We start from the raw sequence: 22,235 nt of genomic DNA, 5'->3' as shown, positions 1-22,235 counted from the left end.
ATCAAGGATGTCAGGTCAGCTATGCTGCTTTGGTTATTTGGGAGGTGTATGGGCCTACTAAAGGGATCAAAGAATGGACAATAAGGGTACCGCAAGTTCCACATATGAGAATCAAATTCAAAACTTCTTTAGTTTTAAATGAGGATATGTCCAATTGCACTATAACACTTTTTTCAGTTATTATGTCTCTCATTCTCTGCTTTATTCTAACAAATTCTTTTTTGAAATACAAGAAGAAGAATCTTATCAGACCTACAAGTGGTTGAGTCCATGTCCAATCCAAAGTTAGGCCCAGACTACATGCCATAATCCTTTGTAAGCCCAATGGAACTTGAAGATGGTATTAAAAATACGCATAGGCCCAATATACCAGCGTGTTGTTTATGCGAAACTTCGCATCCACGTGCTAATGCTATGCATTGAACTACGCATGACTACGCTTATGCTAGTGTGCTGACTTCGCGTCTCATCTTGCAATAGACCAGTTCATGCTATATATTGAATTACGCACCACTGCACTTATGCTAGTGTGCTAATTTCCCACCTCGTCCGACAAAAGACCGATTTGTATTCACGCTGCGTGTAAAGGCGGGTGTTAAAAATTTTGGGATCTCGAAACCATTGTATTTATAAGATAATGAATCTATCATCCTATTAGTTTAAATTTTTGGTTGGACATGAAGCTAATCTTTTTTAAGCCTGATGAAACTTTAAGAAAGAAGAAGGAGAATATAAAAACACTATACCCTTGAAACGAAAAGACAAAGAAGATTAGCAGGAAACTTGCCTTCAAAGTAAGGCACTTCGCCTCTTTTAGTTTAAAAATTGATTGAAATACGGCAAAGAACATGAATTTTTCATTAATACTTTAGGCATCACTTTGGAATAGTATTTTATAGAAAAATCTCAATATTGAAATATTTCATCAACTGCTAGCTTTTTGTTCCCCCCTTCTGCAACGAGGATTTTATGGACCTTAAACACCCAAGCAAATATATTCTTTAGATTGGTTCAAGCATGAACTTATACATTGAACTTAGAGCATTCATCATAAAAATTACTTACTATATTTGTAAACACTCATATGATTTGAAATCAATCTGAGGCCATAAGAATGAAGGAGCAAATACTTTGACCGTCATTCACCCAAAAAAAAACAAATACTCTGACCATCTGAGCAACCTTTTTCATATTGCCATAGATCATTGATCTATCTAGTAAATTTTCAAATGGATTTCATGTCTAGTAATTTCAATAAAACAAAAATAATGTGCATTTGAAGCGCATTTCCGTAAAATGAGCACTGACCGCTGGAAACCGTCTACCATCGACCATAAGTCCATAACCAACAAATGTAACGCAGGGAAGCAGACATGGATAGTCACACCCCCTCCGAGATATGAAAAAGCTCATCCCAGTGCTACTATCTTGGTATTTTCTCATGATAAATAGTGAAGTAGAATCACCTAAATTTTTTCATTTTATATGCTGTAATTACTTCCTCTAAATCCTTAATGTGAAAAAGAAAATTGACCCGATGAGTTGATTATAATTAGTAATTTTAGATTAGTCAAAAGTACATCAATTGTGTCAAGGAGTAAAAAAAAAAAGTACTACTTAGATTGGTCCAAGCATGCGGTTATATGTTGATTTCATGAGATAGCAGTAAGTGTATTTTGTGGTATTTGTCCAAGCTAATATTAGTGATATGCGATAGAGTTATTATATGTATTTTGGATAATTCCTATTTATGACAATATTATTAATATATTGTCTATATTTATTATAATAAATCTATAAGATATTTGATAAATGCTTCATTTTTAAAAAGTTAAGAATATAAGTGACGGAATAATTTAGTACAAATATCTTAAAATTGTTCTTTATTGTAGGAGAATTAATTGAACATTATTTATCCGGATAGATCGTCATCTATGTCTGTATGTATGATTAGTATGAGATACTAATGAAAAAGGAGTAGTGAGTCTCATGTTATCCAGCAATTGTTGTCAGACAGACAAATAGACACTTATAAAATAAGTAGGTCGAATGTGACGCATAGATAATATCCACATGGTAATTTTATTAATGTCAATGAATGATATATAGGCCATATTAGTGCATATAGTCTTTAGACATGAGATAGCACAGTTATATCATATATGAGTAATTGGGATTCGATAATGCTTATATACTTGTGCTTAACATGGGTATCCGACATATGGTGATCCTAATTAGTTATATATGGAGATAGGTGATTGATTAAGACGGGATTAACTAACCTGAGTAAATAGAGAAAAGGTCCTATGAGTTTAATTCTGGATCAAGTAGTCATTGGCCAAGGCAGTTTAGCTTAAACAGAAAAGAGTTTATGTTTAAGTCATACCGATTCGAGAATGGAAACAAGAGACTCCATATGATCGGCTATAGGGTTTGACTTTTATCATGACCCTGTTAGATCTAGATTTTGTAGTGAAGGGACTCGTATGCATGTTATGTGCGGCCACAAGTTCATCACAATGTATCAATCGTACATTCGTCACTATTTACATTGTCATGATATGTTGCTGGCGTCACTCATGAACTTTGGGAATCGAAGGGCATTTTGGGAATTATATCTTTTGATTGTGGAAAGAAGTTTCCAGTAATGTCAAGGGAGTTGATCTTATAGTCCCATTGCCACTTGGTGATGAACCTAGTTAGTCACACACAATAGGACTTTTTTTAGCCGAGATTGATTTGATTCTTATTAAGGTAGTTAATTAGGAATCAATTCTCGGATGAGACTTGCAATGTAGTTGTAGGGTTGTTAGCACATCCTAAAGTCGAATCTAACACTGATGGTGAATCCTCATAAATAAATATGAGAGTTTTCTTATTTTAAAGTTTCTATAAATAGAGCGTCTATACGTGGAAATTTAAGTCGAGGACAAGATAGTCTTTCTTACTTGGAGGGCAAGTCATTAGATGACTTAAAGTGTGAGGACTAATTTGTAATTGATTAATTAATATAGATTAATTAATAATTGCAACTAAGTCCCTATATAGCCGCGACTCTTGCTTGTCGATCGGAGGTCTTCCTCGACTTCCATTGTTGACCCAGAATTGTCCAAGATCACCTAGACGTGTTCCCTTCCTTTCGTGGTGATTCTATTCGAACGTGGGTGACCTAGAATGGAGTAGACGGCTCAAGAGGAGGCAATCCTTATCGAAGAACACATTCATGTGGACGAGCTAGAGACCGGACGCTTGGATGGTTCCTCAGATCGATTGATCAAACCGATTTCTACCAGGGTAAGTCAAAAGTAGAAACTTTATTGTAAATTGATAGGCTTCATTATCTATTTCGTTAGAAGGAGATACCTTGATTCTGGATATGTTCTCAGATGGTTTTGATTTGATCAAGCATGTGCTAAAATTTTGATTTTACCGATTTTAAAATTCCATTGCGCCCGTATGACGTTTTCTAACATCTAATACTTATCTAAACATGCAGTCATATGCTGAACCAGTGAACCCCTAGCTACAGATCACTCATTTATAGGTAATCGTTTTAAAAATTTAAATTTCAAGTTATAAAGAAACTACCCATCGCGCGGGATTTGTTATTAATTTTGTATGAGAAATTTTTCTATTGATAACTTCCTCTAATCTTATCAACCGTTGTTTATATAATAATATCTTCCCAGCCCCATCCCATTTGGCATGCAATGAATGACAATTTTCCCGGCAATTATTCCATTTCTTAAGTATAATCGTTTTGGGAAAAGTTACGAAAAGATTTGATAGTGATAATGATGATGGTGATGATGATGTTGATAATAACTAGAGAAAAGACCGCACGATGTCACGGGTCTTCAACAAAGATTCTCAATTAACATTATTTTCATACGATCGAAATGCGAAAACGATGTTTGTGATGTTGGAAATTATAAAATATTAATAAATTAATATTGTATGACTTATTTTAAATTGATATAACACTTAAAAGCTGAAATTGTCTTAGTTTAATGAACATACAACCATAACGAAAAAAAAGAAAAAAATTTAATTAAATGATATGATAAAAAAATATTAAAGGCAAAAGTTTATCTTAAATATTAGAAATAGTGATTATATAGTAACTATGTATAAAAAATAAAGAATCATATATATGTTAGAGTTTTAATTAATTTTATACAATAAAAAATACTAATTATTATTTATGGTTATACCTATTTTTCGTATTTCGTGAATATTATCAAGTTGTAACGTGCTTTCGGTGATTATGATAATTTTCCCAAGCTTTTGGGATGTGTTGATTCGGACTTGAAGGGACAAGCCGCACACTTCATTATGCGGGCTGGATCGGATTGAGGTCCAAATAATAGAAGAAGGACCAAGACTTTCATAGAATTAGGTCCAATTTTCAAGCCCAGCAATGAGGAGCTTAAGATGAAGACATAAATATATGCATGTGGACGTGCACATTCAACAGAGAGGCGGTGGATTTTATTTTCCTTGGCAGGCGAGATAATATTCTTAGAGATCAATTACGCGATATTCTCGTGATATTGTCTCGTTGTCTTTGATTTTAGGAAGTCAAATAAGTCGGATATTTATCCAATATAGTTTAATATTCTATCTTTTCAATAATTTAGGCAATTTAGGTATGCTATATAGTCAATTTTCTATTTGAATTTTATTTCGATGTCATATTTTATGGGCGTATCTGATTTAGATAGATTTCCTAAGGTTTCATGTACGCGCCTATAAATACGTGTGTTGAAGTTCGTTGTAAAGGTGCTCGATCAACACATCAATCGTCCTAGTTACTCATATATTCTTTTTCCGCGCTTTACTTTATCTATCCTTTATTTTTCCTTGCACCTTTACGCCTCAAGCACTTTGACCATCATCACACCTTACTTTACCGCACCTTTCAATTCTCGTTTCATCTATCCCTTAATCGATTCCAAGTGGATCAATAAAATTCGTCCTTGGAGCTCTTGGGTTTTCAAGGTGGAGACTTTATCTTCCTTCAGCACCATTTGCTGAAGATTATCGAAAGGTCAAGTTCACTTGAGTCAAGTGGACTTCCTTCGCTCCAAACTCGGCTTCTTGGGCTGAGTATTAGCCGAGATTCAAGAGAGCGGACTTACAAGCCGCTTGATTGTTTTCAGATTCGGATTCGTGCGTAGATATTGGTGGAGAACTCATAATAGCTAAATTTCCGAGTCGTGAAATCGTCTGAGGCACACTTTAATCTCGAAGATTTAAAATCTAGCCGCCATTCAATTACACAAACTTTCAAGGCCATAGTACCACACTTTATATTGGTGTAGCCGGCTAGTGACACATCAATTCTTGGAATCATTTCTTGGCACACCTAAAAATCACCACAAGCGTTGCCGAATTGGTGTCAAACATTTTTTACTTGAACAATTTTGTAGATATATAACTGTAGCATATCTATTTGTATTACACATAGACTTGCCACCATATTTATTAGCTTATAATTCTAGCTAAATTCCCTGCGTTAAGTATCTCATATTTTTTATATGTTACCATTGTAACTTATTCTCACTGCAATTTATTTTATTTGCTCCCAATAACTTTTTGACACATAATATAAGGTTATGATGTTATGACCTCATTTTACATATAATGGTTTAATAATAATAATAATTTTTACTTAAACAAAAAAGAAAAGACTGATGAAAACATTGAGGGATCGGTTAAAACCAGAGACATTCTAATGAAAAATATTCTAATACAATAGCGATATTTTACCATTATTGTTTCACAAATCTATATAGATAAAAATTACGTATAGTATCATTTTAAGAGAAAAATGCACGGGAGTATTAAAATGGTATTGTACTATATAAAAGTCAAAGTTTTAACCAACATGAATTGGTTCAAGCGGTTCGACGCTTATTTCACTTAAGTAAGATCTAGGGTTCGAGTCCTTATGAATGCAAAAAATTAATATTGGGAGAGAAACTTAGGCCCTGTTTGGATTTAGGAACAAAAAATTTTAACTTTAACTTTAACTTAACATACTACACAACAAAAACACACATTTCCCAAGTCAAAAATTTTAACTTTAACTTTAACTCAACACACTACACAATAAAAACACACATTTCCCAAGTCAAATTTATAATCACATCTCATTTGTCCTTTTCCACAATTAAAATCAAAATCAAAGTTACTTTAACTCTGAATCCAAACGCACCCTTAGTCATTTTGACTAACATGGCTGCAAGTGGACTGGGTTTATGTGTTTGAGCTGACTATGACCAAAGTTGTAGCTACTTCAACCAAAAAAAAATACCCTTTAACGGGCTGATCCGACTTGATTAGATTAGTCCGGCCCCAATGAGGATTCCGAATAAAGGGTTCACACTGAAAAATTAGCAAGTTTAAATTATAAAGGAAGAACTCGTAATTTACCACAGATTTGCAATTTGGTGATTTTGACACTATGAGGTGACTTTTCTTTTCTTTTCTTTTTCGGACCGGGGTGTTTGGTTTCGCCTGACTTGAGGGCTCTTGAACTTTCCGCGGCTACAGAGCGAGTAATCATGCGAAAAGAACTCTGGTGGCCATGAGGGGTTTCGAATCTGAAATATGGTGGATACATAAGCTTCTCCTCAATCACTAGGCCAAAACTGTTGCTATTTCGAACTTGGGTCCGCTAAAACAGAAAAGAGAGAGAGAGAGACTCTATGAGGTGACTTGATGGCAGCTTTGTCATTTTCGTTTTTACAAATAAATTATGATATTACGAGCGACACATGTGCAAGAAGAGGGTGGCGAGTGTTCAATTTCAAAAGCAAGAGATGCCACATGAGTATATAATTAGAAGAAAATATATACCTATCTTATCTATATATATATATAAAGATACATACCAAGGATATATTTTAAATACTATATATTGTGATCGAGCGATCACAGAATTGAATGGCAGACAAATTTTTATTCTTGCCTGACGGGAATTCTAATAACATACGTGCAAAGAGAAAATCCACATGTATGTATAAGTTCAACCCAAGAGAGAAATAGTGCATCAAAGTAAAGGGGTAAGAAAAGCCAAAGCAAATAGAAAGGTGATGTATAAAATAGATTATATCTCCCATTTATAGGATATTTTAGTATATTGAATTTATTTAGAGGAAATTTTAAAAAATTTAAAAATCTCATAATTATTTATCACTACATATAAATAATTTGAATAAATATCCTAAATTTATTGAATAAAACACACAGAGGAAATATGGAAAAAGTTCATTTTACTGAAATTAGATGGTAAATCAACGTGTTGTTGAGGATTTTATGATTTTACTTATTTAGTACAACCACATATTGCTTGTCAACCTTTATGTAGTACTAGGTTTTATGGCCATGTATTATACATGAACTTTCACTACAAATATATTTGTGTTTACTTAACAGTTTTTATTTAAACTTCACAAAGAAGTATTTCTTTTTTCTATAATATATAATATCTAATAATTATATCCAAATATCTTAAGGAATAATGAGTACGTCATGTATTATTACAATATTGGAGAAGTAGTGGTGTAACTTTTTTCAAAATTATCATTTCTCCAATTTGATAAAAAAAATTATTAACTATAAATTTTGAGGATGATTTTCTAATTATCATATTTATGCATAAGTTTTAAGAATATACTAAATTAAAATATTTCACCTCCAATATATTTATGCATATATATGTAAATTATTATGTGTTCTTATTTTTTATTTATTAATTTATAGGCATATACTAATTTAATCCTATTTAATCATGATTGTATAATATTTACAATTATGTTATTATTTATTACATTGTATTCAGGTTTATATATATTCATATTTATACATTTACCCTTTTAACCCTATATTTAATCCTATTTAATGCATCGTAGATAGTTTCAAATATATATATATATATATAGTTGGTAATTGATATATAATTGAATTTTAGTATAACCTTTTTTTAAAAGTGCTACAATATAAACCCAAAAATGATCTTGAAATTTGAAGTTCAATTTGTCTGAAATTATGCAGAAGAATACTTCTTATTGGGTCACCTATACAATCTGTAATTGGACAACCTATCCCATGGTACTATAGGGTATTCATGTGGACTACTTTTGTTGGTTGTGAATTAGTGGGAAATTTGTTTGATAAGGTCGGACGCCCCTCATTATAAAGTAAATAAATAAATAAGTGATTCGGTATATACTTCTAGTAGTCTCTTTTTTGGCGAGTCTGGGTAGATGAGGTTGGCAAACAGTCCTAACTCCTAAGGATGCTAGAAGGTAAAATTGTGGAAGAAGCAACCGGCTATAATTTATCTATATATAAAAATCTATAATATTTCGAGAAAAAAAAAGATTTATATTAGTTTAACATTAGGTTTCCGAAAGCTCACTCATCCAATTTGATTAAAAAAATGAAAACCGTAGATTTGGAGCCATGAAAAACTCTTTGGTGATCTTCTCTAATCATGTGGCCTGAGAAAATACAGCAAAATCATAAAATGAAGTGCTAATTATATGATCAATTGCTTTAATTGTTACCAATTGTAAGAATTCTATTGTAGTCTGTTTCGCAACCTACTTATCTCTCCTAAAATTTCTCCAGCTCTTTCTCTCTCCCAATCCTTATGATGTGCATAGCTCCATTAATTTTATTCTACTCCAATTTAATATCCTTAGTGAATTTCAATTTCATGATCAAATTTCATGAATTTCGACGGGGAAATGTTGGTCAGAGTTATATTAGTATATTAATAAAGAACAAATAGATCTCAAAATTAAGTGAGAATACAACCAATTATTATAAATAATACATCAAAAAAGATAAAAAAAATTGTTAGTAAATTTTGCGCGTAATGTGGGTCTACATCTAGTATTTATCCAAATATATATATATATATATATATATATGCATATACGTCAATCTATTTAGACAAAAAAAGAGTATTTAGAATGGTTTGGGAAATTTCATTGTTTCGAAAATTGTATTATTGGAAACAATTTAATTACTAATTACCTCTCTGACCAAATTCCTTTTACTTTTTAGAGATAGAAAGCTGATCTTAAACTCATTACCATATATATTCCTTACTTCTGAAAATTGGAACTAATATTCAGAAGATAATAATATGTTTAAGGTTAATATACGACTAATTGAAAGATATGAACGAGGACAAGATCAGTCAGGCAATAAATTAGTAGAATTGGTCAGGCATGGAAATGGGCATTGGGTATAAAAATATGAGGGGAATCCTTTTCGACCAAAAGAGCGTGTGATTTTGACTCCATCTATTCAGGCGAGTTGTCTTCAAGCTTTGACCATGCATGCGCATGCTAACCTTTGACTACACTTTAGCTCAGGTCTGCAGGTTCTTTAATTCGACAGTATTTTCATGTCTTCACTATACCAATAGAGGCAACATTATTTAAATGCTTATTTAAACGAGTTGTTGCGTGATGATGTAGTAGTAAGCATTTTTTTTTCGTGGAAATAGTAGAAAGCAAATTTACCCTATATTTGTAAGTGGTATTGTATGTCTGGCATACGTAATAAATGAGTAAAATACCTTCTCGTATGATACATAACTATTCATCTAACTCGCACGTCGCGGACTTTTTAGCGGTTTTTATTTTATGTTGATATTATTGTATTTATGAATTTTATAATAACAAAAAAAATTGAAATAAATAACCTGCTCGAAAATTTTCAATATATAAATACACTATGGAAATTTGGAAAAAAAAATTGAAAATGTGAAAAATCTAGGCATATAGTAATGTACAGGGAATGCGAATGATTGATCGTTCAGGAGCTGAGGGTTACAAATAGAAAGCCATCATCAATCGAATGGACAGCTCTCGTGAGTTTTTATGGGAGAAGTTTAAATTACATAATATATAAATATACAAATTAGATGTATGCCCTTGTGATGCGCGATTTCGAAAGTTTTTTAATTTATTATGGGTCTTTAAATTTTTTAGGAAATTGTAATTTTTTTCATGAATTGGAAAAGAAAATTCTTTTTTAAAAAACTTTTGACATTTATTTATAATATTTACAATGATAACTAAAGATCATATTTTCGTTATAAATGAAATAATCAAATATTGAGAGAATTTGAAATGCTGAGCATAGTCAAGATGGATATCTCACATGTTGTCCGGTACTTTTTTATTATTCTTATATATATCAGTTAGTTAAAAATAGTAATTAACCTAAATAATATGGGAAAGGAAAATATAACCACAAAAATTGAATTTACAAGAAATGATATTGTAATGCATATATATGTATGTTGCTGCATTTATAATGAAAGAAAATATTATACATGAAACTAAGAATAACAATTTGTAATAAGAGCTAACTCAATTTTTATGAGATATTATCAGGTAACATTACTGAAAAAAATTTATAAATATTTAAAAATATTATAATATATGCACAACATGACTAAAAAGTATAACATATGGATTGTTTCATTATTAATAATATTTTGTATGGGTGGGCCTTGATGTTGGGTCTTTGTGGGCGAGGGCCCATTTTTGGGCTCTGTCCATGTAATATGGATTGTTTCATTATTAATAAAGGGCATAACTTCTTGCATAAAAAAGTATAACACATATATTCATAACTTAAAATATATAAGGGCATACCGAGAGTAAGAGATAACTGATCGAGGTAAGGTGTAGAGAGAGAAAAAGATATGACATGGAAAATCAATTTTGATGTTTCTAATGTTAGGGGATATTTAGTATATTCAATTTGGATAAATATTACGTATCTCAATAAATTTTTTATAATATTAAGAGAACTTTCAATTTTTCAGAAAAAACTTTAAATATATTCTAGATAAAATAACTGTAATTGAATTTTTAAAATTTTTTGAACATAGACATATTAAGGACGTGGACTATGAAGACTGAACACATGAATGATAGAAACCTAAAGAGTCGATTGATAAGAAGTTGAAGGTTTACCTAAAAACTATTGTAGACTTTTTCATCGGTTTCTCAGATTTTATATAGTTATATTCATGTGTGGTATCATCACTTTTCAGATATTGATATATATATATATATTATAAAAGAACCCTATAATCGATTTTTGTTTCCTACTATTACTTGATTTATTGAATTGCTAAGCTTGTTCATAAATTCAGTCATTTATTATTTGTTAAAATTTTTTGAAAAGGGGAAACAGTTTTTGAGAGTACGAGAGAGACAATCGTCGCCAGACGCGCCGGCAGCAGAGACGGGATGGGGCAGGGGTAACTGGGTTAGGGTTTGGGGTGAGAGAGCGAGAGCACCCCAAATTATGAGCACTCCATTAATGAAATTCAGTCATTTATTATTTGTTAAAAAATTTTGAAAATTATTAGATAGACTAGGTACAACTTATGACCAAATTTTGCCTGACCATAAATTATTCATTCTAATTTTTGCACAAAATATTGAGTTATTGAGAAAGGGGGTTTGGTTTAGTAATATCGTCCTTGATCTGAGACCAAGAAATCTCTAATTCAATTCCCATCGGTAAGACTCTATGTAATCATTTCATTATCTTCTTCTAAATTAATGAGCCTCTTTTGTAACCAAAAAATTAAATAAAATATATACTAAGTTATCATTTTCAATCCAATCAAATATATATCACGTTACACTAAATCGTTTTTTCGTCTTCGTCCCAATTCAAAATTAAACAAGTTCGAACTAATTGAATACTTGTGCCAGAAATTCCCTGAATTGGTTTTCCATTTCTGTAAACAATATAATTGACAACTCGAAGTTGCATATTATCCTTTTCTTGGAACAAATCCGGGGGAAAGAGTGTTGCTAAATTTATACCGTCCCCTATTTCATATGTCACTACGGGTCGAACTAAAACAAAATACTTTTTCTTAGTAGATGTGACCCTTTGGACATAGATCCAATTTTTCAATTTTTTGATTCCTTAGAATTTGTTTTTTAGTGTAATATACATACATTAATTTATTGGACTTATGCGTTGTACGAATTTTGTAAAGAAAATTTTATTATAAAAAATTTAAATATGAAAACAATATTTTGTATAAATTTATAGTTTATATCAAGATGTAAAAGTTTATTTTTAATATTGTATGAACTTTAATGCGGTGAATTCAAACTTACTAGAATAATATATATCAAATATATATAAAAAAGAGTTTTAAGGAAGGAATTCATGTAATATATATATATATATATAATATCATTGCAATTATTAATTTAATTTCTAAATTTTATTTAAAAATTGAATACTTTTAGATTAGATCGTTAGTTTTATTTGATGAAAAATAATACTCTTATATCTTATCGAAACTTTTAAACTTCATTATTTGCTTTTTCTTTATTATGACATATATTTAATTTATTAGTCTTTATAAATTTAAATACTTTAAGATAAAATGATCCAATCATTTGAATGAAAAATTTACTTAGTTGAGCTTTTATAAGACTATAATTCTTACTATTTTTAAATTGATTTTAAATTTATATAATTATAAATGATTCTTTATTTTCTTAATTATGAATATATTTATTTATTAATGAAATGACAATAAGTGACCAAAAATTTAAAGTATTCTCTTCTTTAAATATTTTCTTTATATTCATATATATTGTGATTGATTATAATATTAACTATTATCTTCTAATTTCTATGTATTGATAATGTATTTACTATTTTACTCTTATTTATTAGGGTGTTGTTAACTTTATATATATATATTGAATTTACTATTTTACCCTTATTTATTAGGGTGTTGTCAACTTTATATATATATATATATATAGATGACGTAAAAAGGCTGTGTAAGGAAAAATTGTTTGAAAAAAAAAATTGAATTTTGCATATTCAAATCACTATAAGCTACTAATATTTTAATTAGGCAGGTATTTATCTGAATATATGTGCACAGACTACTACATATATATACATATAGAGAGAGAGATTTATCATCTCAAAGAACCAAAAAAGGGTATTTTATGCGAACAAAGGAGGCTCTAGAAATATTCCAAAAAATTAATTAATCAGCTTAATTAAGCAAGATAATTGAATTTCATCGCTAGCTTTTGCTTTCGCAGGCCATGGGCCATTTATTTATTTCAGAGAGAGGCATATATTATTCTCTGGGGAGGCATGCAATTAGAAATTATAAAATAATAACTGATCAAAATGATAAACAATATTTGCTATTAAAGTCACTCTCTTTCATTATGAGAGAGCTGTATGTTGACATGGATGGGCAATAAAGTCACTAATCTCTCCATTTTCCGAGTGGCTGAATTTTTAGTTTATTTCCAAAACATGAATTTAAAATTAATTGAGGCTCTTTAGTGACATATTATTCGAGAAGTGAAACATAATTTACGTTAGGTTTGATGACCGACCACAGAAAAAAAAATTGTTTTGTTTTATTAATGAAATAATTAAATTAGGTCTATTCCGCGTTTCTCTTTCTCTAATGAAAACATATATAAAATTAAGAAAACTAAAAAATATTGTATTTTGTGGAAGCTGATGCACATAGGGTTTATCACCTTGTTTTTTATTTTTATTAATTAAATATGAAAACAATAGCAATTAAGAAATTGGTTTGTTCTTATCTCTTCTCTTTATTTCTTTCCTATAATAATTAGTATTTTATATTATTTAATTATTTCGACCCATAGTTTATAAAAGATACTCTTATTCGAAATTTGAACTTCTTTTTAAATTCAAATATTTTTCATTGGTCAATTTTTGCGGTTTTATTATAAACAGTGCAATATGTATAAAATATTGATAGCTGTGATCCGCAGTTCCCATTACTTTGTCATTTCTTTAGTTAATAAGCTGAAACGACTTTAGAATTAGGACTAATAGACCAATGGCCACAAAGTTGGACGGAAATTACTATCATTATATATTTATTATTTGTTGATTTATTTATTTTTCTTGGTGGGGCAAATTACTTTTTTTTTAGTTACAATAGGAGACTTATGACCTAATATAAGAAAATTGAAAGGAAATATAAATAAAGGAGCACAGATAGTCCCACTGATGAGAATCGAATCCGGAACCTCTAGGTTACCAGGTGACGGTGTTAGCCACTGCACTACTATTCATGATAGGAAATTTTTCATAAGTAATATATATTATTTTAAGGAAATTTTGAAAATTCTCTCATTCCCATGTAGAAGTTTAAATTTGGAGCCAAAAAATTGGGAATTTTCCGAGGAAATTTACAATGCACAAGCCAGGTGCTCTTCACAATATCATGTAGAAGCTCAAATTATGTAAAAAAGCGATTATAATATAAAACTTTTGCATAATATATGTATTTGTGTAAATATATAATATGAAATAGCTTTCACTGGCCATGAAGGAGAGGATAATGATGGGAGCTAATGCATGTGCATTTCACTAACACTCATTTGAGCACATGGTTAGGTCAGATTCTATTAGTAACGGATAACATAAAATAACATTTTATAAATTAATACTGGAAAAGGATTAATACTTAAATATGATGGAAAATTAGCAATTTTACTTCTTTTTTTTGCGATGTTCATGTCTAACCCAATAAAAAACAGTGAAAATTTTACTCATCGAACCATGTCAATTGAAATTAATAAGAGTAACTAGCCTAATTATTATTATTTTTTGCAATGTTCATGTCAAGGGAAGAACAGCCACCTCAGTCCCTCGTTGTGATTTGTTAATATGATAGACAATAATGCTTCTTTCTAGAACTTTTTTCATGATATAAATATTTATGAAGCATCAAGTTCAATTAAATTGAGACAATAATAACAGTCTCGACCTGAAAATATGGTTAGTACTTAGATCTATAAAATTAAGTTTAATTCCTTAATCCTGTGAAGTAGTCGTTGAAGTGTAATTAAATTTTTTACTAATAAAATATTGCATCTCTCTGTATAGGGTGAATTACACAAAAAAAAAAATTTCAAGTTTTCACTTTTGTATCAATTTTGACATAAAAAAATCACAAATTATTGTTTTTGTCTCAAATATGGTACGTCGTTTACCTTCTATCACATTTTTCATATAGTTTATGTGGATGATAACACTTTCAAGTGGATCCCGATTGACCAATGAAAAAGTAACACATGTAATATTATATGTTAAAAATAAAAAATGGACTCCTTATTATTTTTAATTTTGCAAATTTGCCTCAACTACTCCCTCTCTAGCCCCTCTAAGCGAATTTCGGACCCTCTGAGCATGGCTGCCATGGCAGCCTGCTTTTCCATTCTATGAACAAGGATCTTTTCTGGAGTTCATGATTGATCTTCATAGGGTGATGATGTCTGATCCAAAACAGTTCCTCTTTTTGTCCTTCCTCTTGCCCGTTCCATGGTCAATGGGAGCAATTTCAACCCGAGAAGAACTCTCGGCCTATCGAGCTTCCTTACTAATAGATTTATCTATGTTTAGAATTTGAATATCTAAAATTCCATATCTTGAAGTAACACGGTCACTAATTTCATAATCATGAGGTGGCGCAAGGAGGAAACAAAGGGGAAAGAAGGCAGAAAAAGAGAGAGAGCTTTGCATAAGAGAAGGGCAAGAGAGAGAGATATATTTTGGATACGTTTGCAAAATTAAGAATAATAAAGGGTCCATTTTTATTTTTTAAAAGATAATATTACATGTGTCTCTTCAGCCGATCGAGGTTCACTTGACTATCGTTATTATCCACATTAGCAATCAGACGGAAAATGTGACGAAAGGCAAGTGGCGTGCCATAATTGAGATAAAAATAAAAATATATAATTTTTATGTAAAAAATGAAAAGTGATGTTAAAACTGAAACAAAAATAAAAATTTGAAATTTATTTGTGTAATTTACCCCTCTATATATGGTATCTCTTTTGGTAAAGCTCATTTTGATATCTCAGTGTAATAATTATAAATAAAAAAGGGCTCATTTACCTAGCAAAAAATAAAATAAAATAAAAGGCTCATTTTGATATTCGTCAAATTTGGATTTCTTTTGTATCCCTCAATATATCTAAACATATTCACTTAATAAATTGGAGTTGTTAATTCAAATATAGCGTCCCCTTTTTCCCCTTTCACAGTTGTATGGCACTTTCTCAAAATCAACCCTAGTGTTTTTTTCTATGCCACATTCATTGTATTGCATCCTCAAAAAATTCTTCTCTATCTTTTTAAATTTTATTCTTTTTCTTTTTAAATTGCTTTCTCTTATCCTATCTCGGAGAATTTAAATTCCTATCTCATTTTAAAAAGGAAAACAGTAATGTAAATTTATTTGTCGAGCCTTCATCCTTTTGGCTCCCTATCAGATTTAAATTTACCTCCCATTTTTTTGTAAATTCAGCATATACATATACTCATTAAAAATGTAAACTTAACGATCTTTAACAATTATATTTAGCACAATATATATTTTTTTTATTAAAAAGTGATAAATGCATTTCTATTTTCAAAATACTTGATATAACACGTATATATTAAATTATAGACAAATAAATATAGTTTTTATATCATAAAATTATAGGGCTTACAGAAGGAAAATAAAATCTAAAACATCATCAATTTCCTTTTATAATTTTTTTTCTTTTTTTTCTTTTTCTCGCTAAAGTCCTTACGTAATTATCATGTTTGTTTGTATTGGGTATTGCTTGTAGGAGTCCTAATAAAAAGTTGATGCTTGCTTGGCCAACCTCCCTTTTCCTTTTCTTGATAATTTCTTCCTCTCCAGGTAATATCAGTATTTATATTTAATATCGATTTACTTCAAACTTTTGGTGAAGCATTAAACTAAAATATCAATAAATTCCATCTTCCCTTTCCTAGAATAATAATAATAATAATAATAATAATAAGAATAATAATATTATTATTATTTTAACACATTAAAAAATCTAATGCCAACTTTATTTTTAATTTTTTTAATTGTTTCTCAAGATGATTCCAACCAAATATCCCCATAAACAACTGTTTTCTCATTTCCCTTGGGCAAAATTTAATTCATATTTTTATATTTTTAATTAATTATTTACATCGATCCAATTTGTGTTTTTCCTTTTCCCATTTAATATTTTATTAATTTTCATTTCGGACAGTATTAGGAAAGTTAGGAAGCAAAACAAAGAAAAACAAGTCTCTCCTTTTATATTTTACTTTGCAAATTTTTTTTCTTTGTTGAAAATTACAGAGAAAATCAATTCTTCCCTTCAAGCAGAGGGAGCGCCTGTTCATCTTTTCTCTCAAATACGAGTTCTTCCTTCTTCTTCTTCTTCTTCTTCTTCTTCTTCTTCTTTTGTTTTTTTATTTTTAAAATTTTCCTCCAGAATTAATAAGCACAGACAGCTAATGTTTTTGCAGTAAAATCTCACTCTCAGAAAAATTTCTCAGCTTTCACTGTTTTGTAAAGCTCAAGCAGGCATTTTTGGTGTCCTTTATTTTTGGGTTTTGTCTGTTTTTAATTTTCCGGTGATTTTCTTTTAGTTTCGAATTTGAAAGTATGTTTGGGTTATGTGAGCTTGTAATCAAAATGGGTTTTTCTTAATGTATAGTTCATAAAGTTTAAATTTTTTTGAAAGATTTTTAAGTATGGAGGGAAGAGATGGAGTTGTGAGTAGCAGTGGGGGGGTTACAGTGGTGGGATCAGACGCCCCGTCGGATTACCATGTGGCTCCGAGGTCCGAGAACCCGACCCAGACGCCGGGATCGGGTCAGTCTCCGGCGTCGGGGCAGCCGGCGAGCCTGGGGCCGGCGGTGGCCGGGATGCCGGTGAAAAAGAAGAGGGGGCGGCCAAGGAAGTATAGACCGGATGGCTCGGTCCCAGCAGCACTCTCTCCGAGGCCAATATCCTCGGCCCCGCCACCGGTGATCGACTTCTCGTCCCAGAAGCGGGGGAAGGTGAAGACCGCTGGATCGGTGAGCAAGCCCAAGTTTGAGGTGGAAAACTTAGGTAATTTCCAAGTGCCTTGAACCTTTTTCCTTCAAAAAGGAGAATGATTTGAGCCCTTTTCATCATTTCTTGGCTGAGAAATATGAGATTGTATGCTATCTCGTTAAGTCATCTTTTATTGTACCATTTACGAGTTTCGATTAGTAGCCGTCCACAATTTGACGATCCAGTTGGAGATATAGAGTGTTTTGGTGCCAGACACGTTAAGGTCAGTTTCGTTCTTTGCTTCCGGGGATCAGGAGATATTGATATAGTTTGATGGCGGGGCAGATGGCTATCCTGTGATAGAGCAACCGATCTATTTGAATGGTGGACTCAGGTGTTTGGTGGGTAGATGTGATGTGGGACCTTCGATTGGGCATTCCATACGGTGATCTTTTGCATGAAATGCCTGTTGAAGGTCTTGGAAGTGTGTGGTTATCATTCGGTTGGTCTTGGGACGAAGGAATCTTCTGTCATTTGGCATTTCGTACTTTTTCAGGAGGAAAATGCCTTAAAAGTGCAGATTCTATAGATGTTTGTGAAGAGCTTAGCAACGGAGATCAGTATTTAGGTAGCTTATAGATCATATCTCATTTATTGGATATTTGTCTGCAGAGAACAGTAGAAGTTGCGACCTAAAGGTTCTTTTGAGTTGTCGTATATGATATGCGCAAAATTGCGTGTTTATTGCGATAGCTCTGTCAAGTGGGGCTGGAGGAAAGTTGCTTCTCTGGCCCCCTTTATGTCTTCCATCTGTTTTTGTTGGTATACTATGAGAGAAGGTGGATAACGGTCGAGAATGTTGTTTCGTTCTCTTCGGCGATCTCTCTTTGCTTATCTGCATCTGTTTTCAGTAGTGATCTTATTCACTTTTAGTACTGTTTAAACTTCTCTCCTACATCGCCAGTTCGAACTAACCATTTTAAAAGTTTTCCGATAGAGCTCAGGGAAAGATTAGTTTTCATGCATTGCTTAGAGGGGTATGTGGAGAAGGAGCTGATTAATAATTTTGTTTTATTATCCATTGTCACTTAATAACGTGAAATAAGCATATCTATTTGAAGATCAGGGGATTTGTTTTATGATTCCGATCTTTGAAATGTTTTCTTTTTTTGGTAGGTGAATGGGTTGCATGCTCTGTTGGGGCCAATTTCACTCCCCATATTATTACAGTTAATGCGGGCGAGGTAAGTTTCTAATGGAACCCACAGTTTACTTTACAGGATGCGACATGCTTTTGAATCTTTTACGCAATTCAGACTAAGAAACCGATCCAGCTATTTTGATGTAATCTTAAAAACTAAGGACTTCATTAGTACTACTTAGATCAGTTTGTTTGGTCATTTCACCTGTTATGCTGTAGAAATTTATAAGGTAAAAGATTTATTACTCGTACTTGGTCTAGGATGTTACCATGAAGATCATATCGTTTTCTCAACAAGGACCCCGAGCAATATGCATTCTCTCAGCAAACGGCGTCATATCAAGTGTCACACTCCGCCAGCCTGACTCCTCTGGTGGTACACTGACATATGAGGTATTAATGAAATTTCTTTCAGTACTAATGCAATTTTCAGAACTACATATGCTTCAGCTATTGGACATCATCCTGTTTCCACATATTACCCCTTTCGGATATGTCCGGTAGAGCCCTTCAAATCTGAACCATAAGGATCGTTGAAGTGGTTAAAGGTGTGAATGAAGTCATGCCGGCAGTCTTATGTTTGGCCTGGTATTTATTGCAAAGTCGCTTCCCATGAGGGGTTTATGAATGAGATCTACACTTTTACCTAGATACGTGAGTTTGTGGGACAGAGGTTGTCTAAACCTAAGAAGTTCCATGACCAGAAAGAAATAAAAGGAGAGAGTAAAATAAGTATGCTGCTTTTCATCATGGCATTTTTTTGGGACAGGGCCATGTCGAGATATCATCCCTGTCTGGATGATTCATGCCCAATGAGAGTGGTTTGTGGTCCATGAGTTTGTCAAACGTAAGAATATCCATGAAAAAACAAAAAGGAGCAAGTGATTATGAGTAGGCTTCTTTTCATCATTGTATTTTCTTGGACAGGGCCGTTTCGAAATACTGTCCCTGTCTGGGTCATTCATGCCCAGCGAGAGTGGAGGGACACGGAGCAGATCAGGTGGGATGAGTGTTTCTCTGGCGAGCCCCGATGGACGTGTTGTTGGTGGGGGAGTTGCTGGTTTGCTGGTAGCAGCAGGTCCTGTGCAGGTATGAGGTTTCATTCAGAAGAAAGTTGAAATGGTCCGAAAACGATGTGTTCCAAAAATTGCAAATTGTCGTGTGAAGATCTTTGGGATTTAGAAAAGTTTTCAGAGTTTTGGTTTCTTGGGAAGTTTTCTGGAAATTTGTTTTCCTTTTCCAATTTCCTGCTTTTTCTGGAGCTGTATCTAATTCACTATATTCATATTTCCGTGCATTTTTACACATAGATTCATATATATTCCACCTTTCTGTGGTTTGATTATGAAACTACTGAGACATAATAACTTCAGAAAATTTCAATTTATTTCTCCCTTTCAGTAGTAAATGAGGAAATTGGATTATGGAAAAACTCAGTTTAAAGAGCCATCCGATTATAATGTTTTCTTCCATAAAAAAGGGCAATAAAATCCCTTTCCTATAGTTTATTTTTTCCACATAAAAGAAAAACAAATTGATCTTATTCTCAATCTGGCGCTTATGAAGCAAGCAGTGGTAATATTTTTAACTTTCTTGTGTTTGTTTGAATCATCAGGTCGTAGTGGGCAGTTTTCTTTCTGGGAACCAGCACGAGCCGAAGAAGAAACCAAAAACCAACCTCATGTCAATGTCCACACCAACTGCTGCAGTCCCGATTTCAACCGCTGATATAAAGGGGAATATCTCGACCACACCGTCTTACCTAGGGGACAACTGGTCTTCCCTGCCCTCTGACTCGAGAAACAAGCCCACTGACATTAACGTGTCCTTCCTTGATGGGAACAACTAACATGTGATGGTCGAGAGAACTTACTACCAATTCCGTTGCCTGTCCGGGACTTCCTTGTCTTGTTGTCTGTAGTCTCATTAATCAATCACAGCTGAGATAGTGTTTTAGGATCTTCCTTTTTGCCGTCATTAGTTAGAAAGATGTAGGTGGTTGATTTGTATGTGTGGATGCTGTTCTTGTTCCATAAGATTGTCACTGCTGCTGCTGCAGCTGTTGTTGTTGTGATGCACAATATATTCGTTCCAGATTTTTATCTCTCGAGAGTGATGAATTGTCTTTTCGGAATGTCATTTCTCTTGCTCTTGCCTTGTTAAGATTCATCTATTGCGCAATTTCACTATGATCTTGAACTAATTCCCCCAGGCCCACTGCCACTGGTGTTTAATCTGTAGCATATAGGCTTTTATAGAGATGAAAAGTCCTCAGTTTTTTTTTTCTTTTTGCCAATATATATACATTATTTCAATAATTAAGCACGTCTTTTGTTATTATTGCTTCGACTGAGCTCAATGAGTCAACGCAATCGCAACTCACACAATAGTTGACATCTACCGTGGGCTTAAAGCCAAGAAAAAAAGAAGAAGATATCTTATCTAAATTTCCGATCTAATTTCATCAAAACAATTACTTCCTTAATTTTACCAAGAAAATATATACCCAATATTTTAAGCTCACTTCAAACCTTCATTTGGGTCCATTTTCATATTGCAATTATGGTCATGCACATTATTCGACCAATAAAATTTAAAGGGTAAATTACATTGTACAATATGATTTGTTGACTTTTTCACGATATAACATATTTTGCTTTAATTTCACTAGCTAACACAAAAAAAAATTGATTTTTTTCCCATATAATACGTCAAGTTTCCATAAAAATGTGACAAAAAGATGATGTGACACCATTCTTTAGACACTGTTACACACGTGAATTGTAAAATCGTGCTATGTGATAACAATTTTTCAAAAACTGTGATAGAATATACAAAAAAAGGATTAAAAAAAAGAAAAAGTGCTATATAGTGTAATTCTCTTGATAGACGTGGCATCCGCAATTGGTTACTTTTTGCACATGTGGAGTGCCATGTTAGCTTCCGTCACGTTTAAGAAAGGTTAATGCTATGCTATATTGTGAGAAAATTCAAATTTTCATACCATTTGGTGAAATTAAAGCAAATTATGTTGCGTCGTGAAAAAAATCAAAAAATCGTGATGTAAAGTAAATTACCCAGATTTTAAGGGTTCTTGAATTCTCTACT

The 22,235-nt window shown here is 32.1% G+C and overlaps 1 protein-coding gene across 1 annotated transcript; it reads left to right on the top strand.

The window, feature by feature from the left end:
- Window positions 1-17,211: 17,211 nt before the first annotated feature.
- On the top strand, window positions 17,212-21,256 carry LOC116192358 (AT-hook motif nuclear-localized protein 1-like). Its single transcript, XM_031520894.1, has 5 exons — window positions 17,212-18,001; window positions 19,103-19,170; window positions 19,389-19,520; window positions 20,055-20,216; window positions 20,743-21,256. The coding sequence occupies exons 1-5, from the start codon at window positions 17,641-17,643 to the stop codon at window positions 20,974-20,976; spliced, it is 957 nt and encodes a 318-aa protein (XP_031376754.1). The 5' UTR covers window positions 17,212-17,640; the 3' UTR covers window positions 20,977-21,256.
- The last annotated feature ends 979 nt before the right edge of the window (window positions 21,257-22,235 follow it).

Source organism: Punica granatum, chromosome 1 (assembly GCF_007655135.1).
Source record: "Punica granatum isolate Tunisia-2019 chromosome 1, ASM765513v2, whole genome shotgun sequence".
In the NCBI taxonomy this organism is placed as follows: domain Eukaryota; kingdom Viridiplantae; phylum Streptophyta; class Magnoliopsida; order Myrtales; family Lythraceae; genus Punica; species Punica granatum.
The sequence above is the reverse complement of the archived record's forward strand: the minus strand, read 5'-3'. Positions and strand labels throughout refer to the sequence as shown.

What these genes read in the sequence shown, in the direction of transcription:
- LOC116192358 (XM_031520894.1), top strand. Translation starts at nt 17,641, where the DNA reads ATGGAGGGAAGAGATGGAGTTGTGAGTAGCAGTGGGGGGGTTACAGTG. An exon ending in GTTTGAGGTGGAAAACTTAG is followed by an intron (nt 18,002 to 19,102) that starts GTAATTTCCAAG and finishes TTTTTTTGGTAG; the next exon opens with GTGAATGGGTTGCATGCTCT. An exon ending in TTACAGTTAATGCGGGCGAG is followed by an intron (nt 19,171 to 19,388) that starts GTAAGTTTCTAA and finishes TACTTGGTCTAG; the next exon opens with GATGTTACCATGAAGATCAT.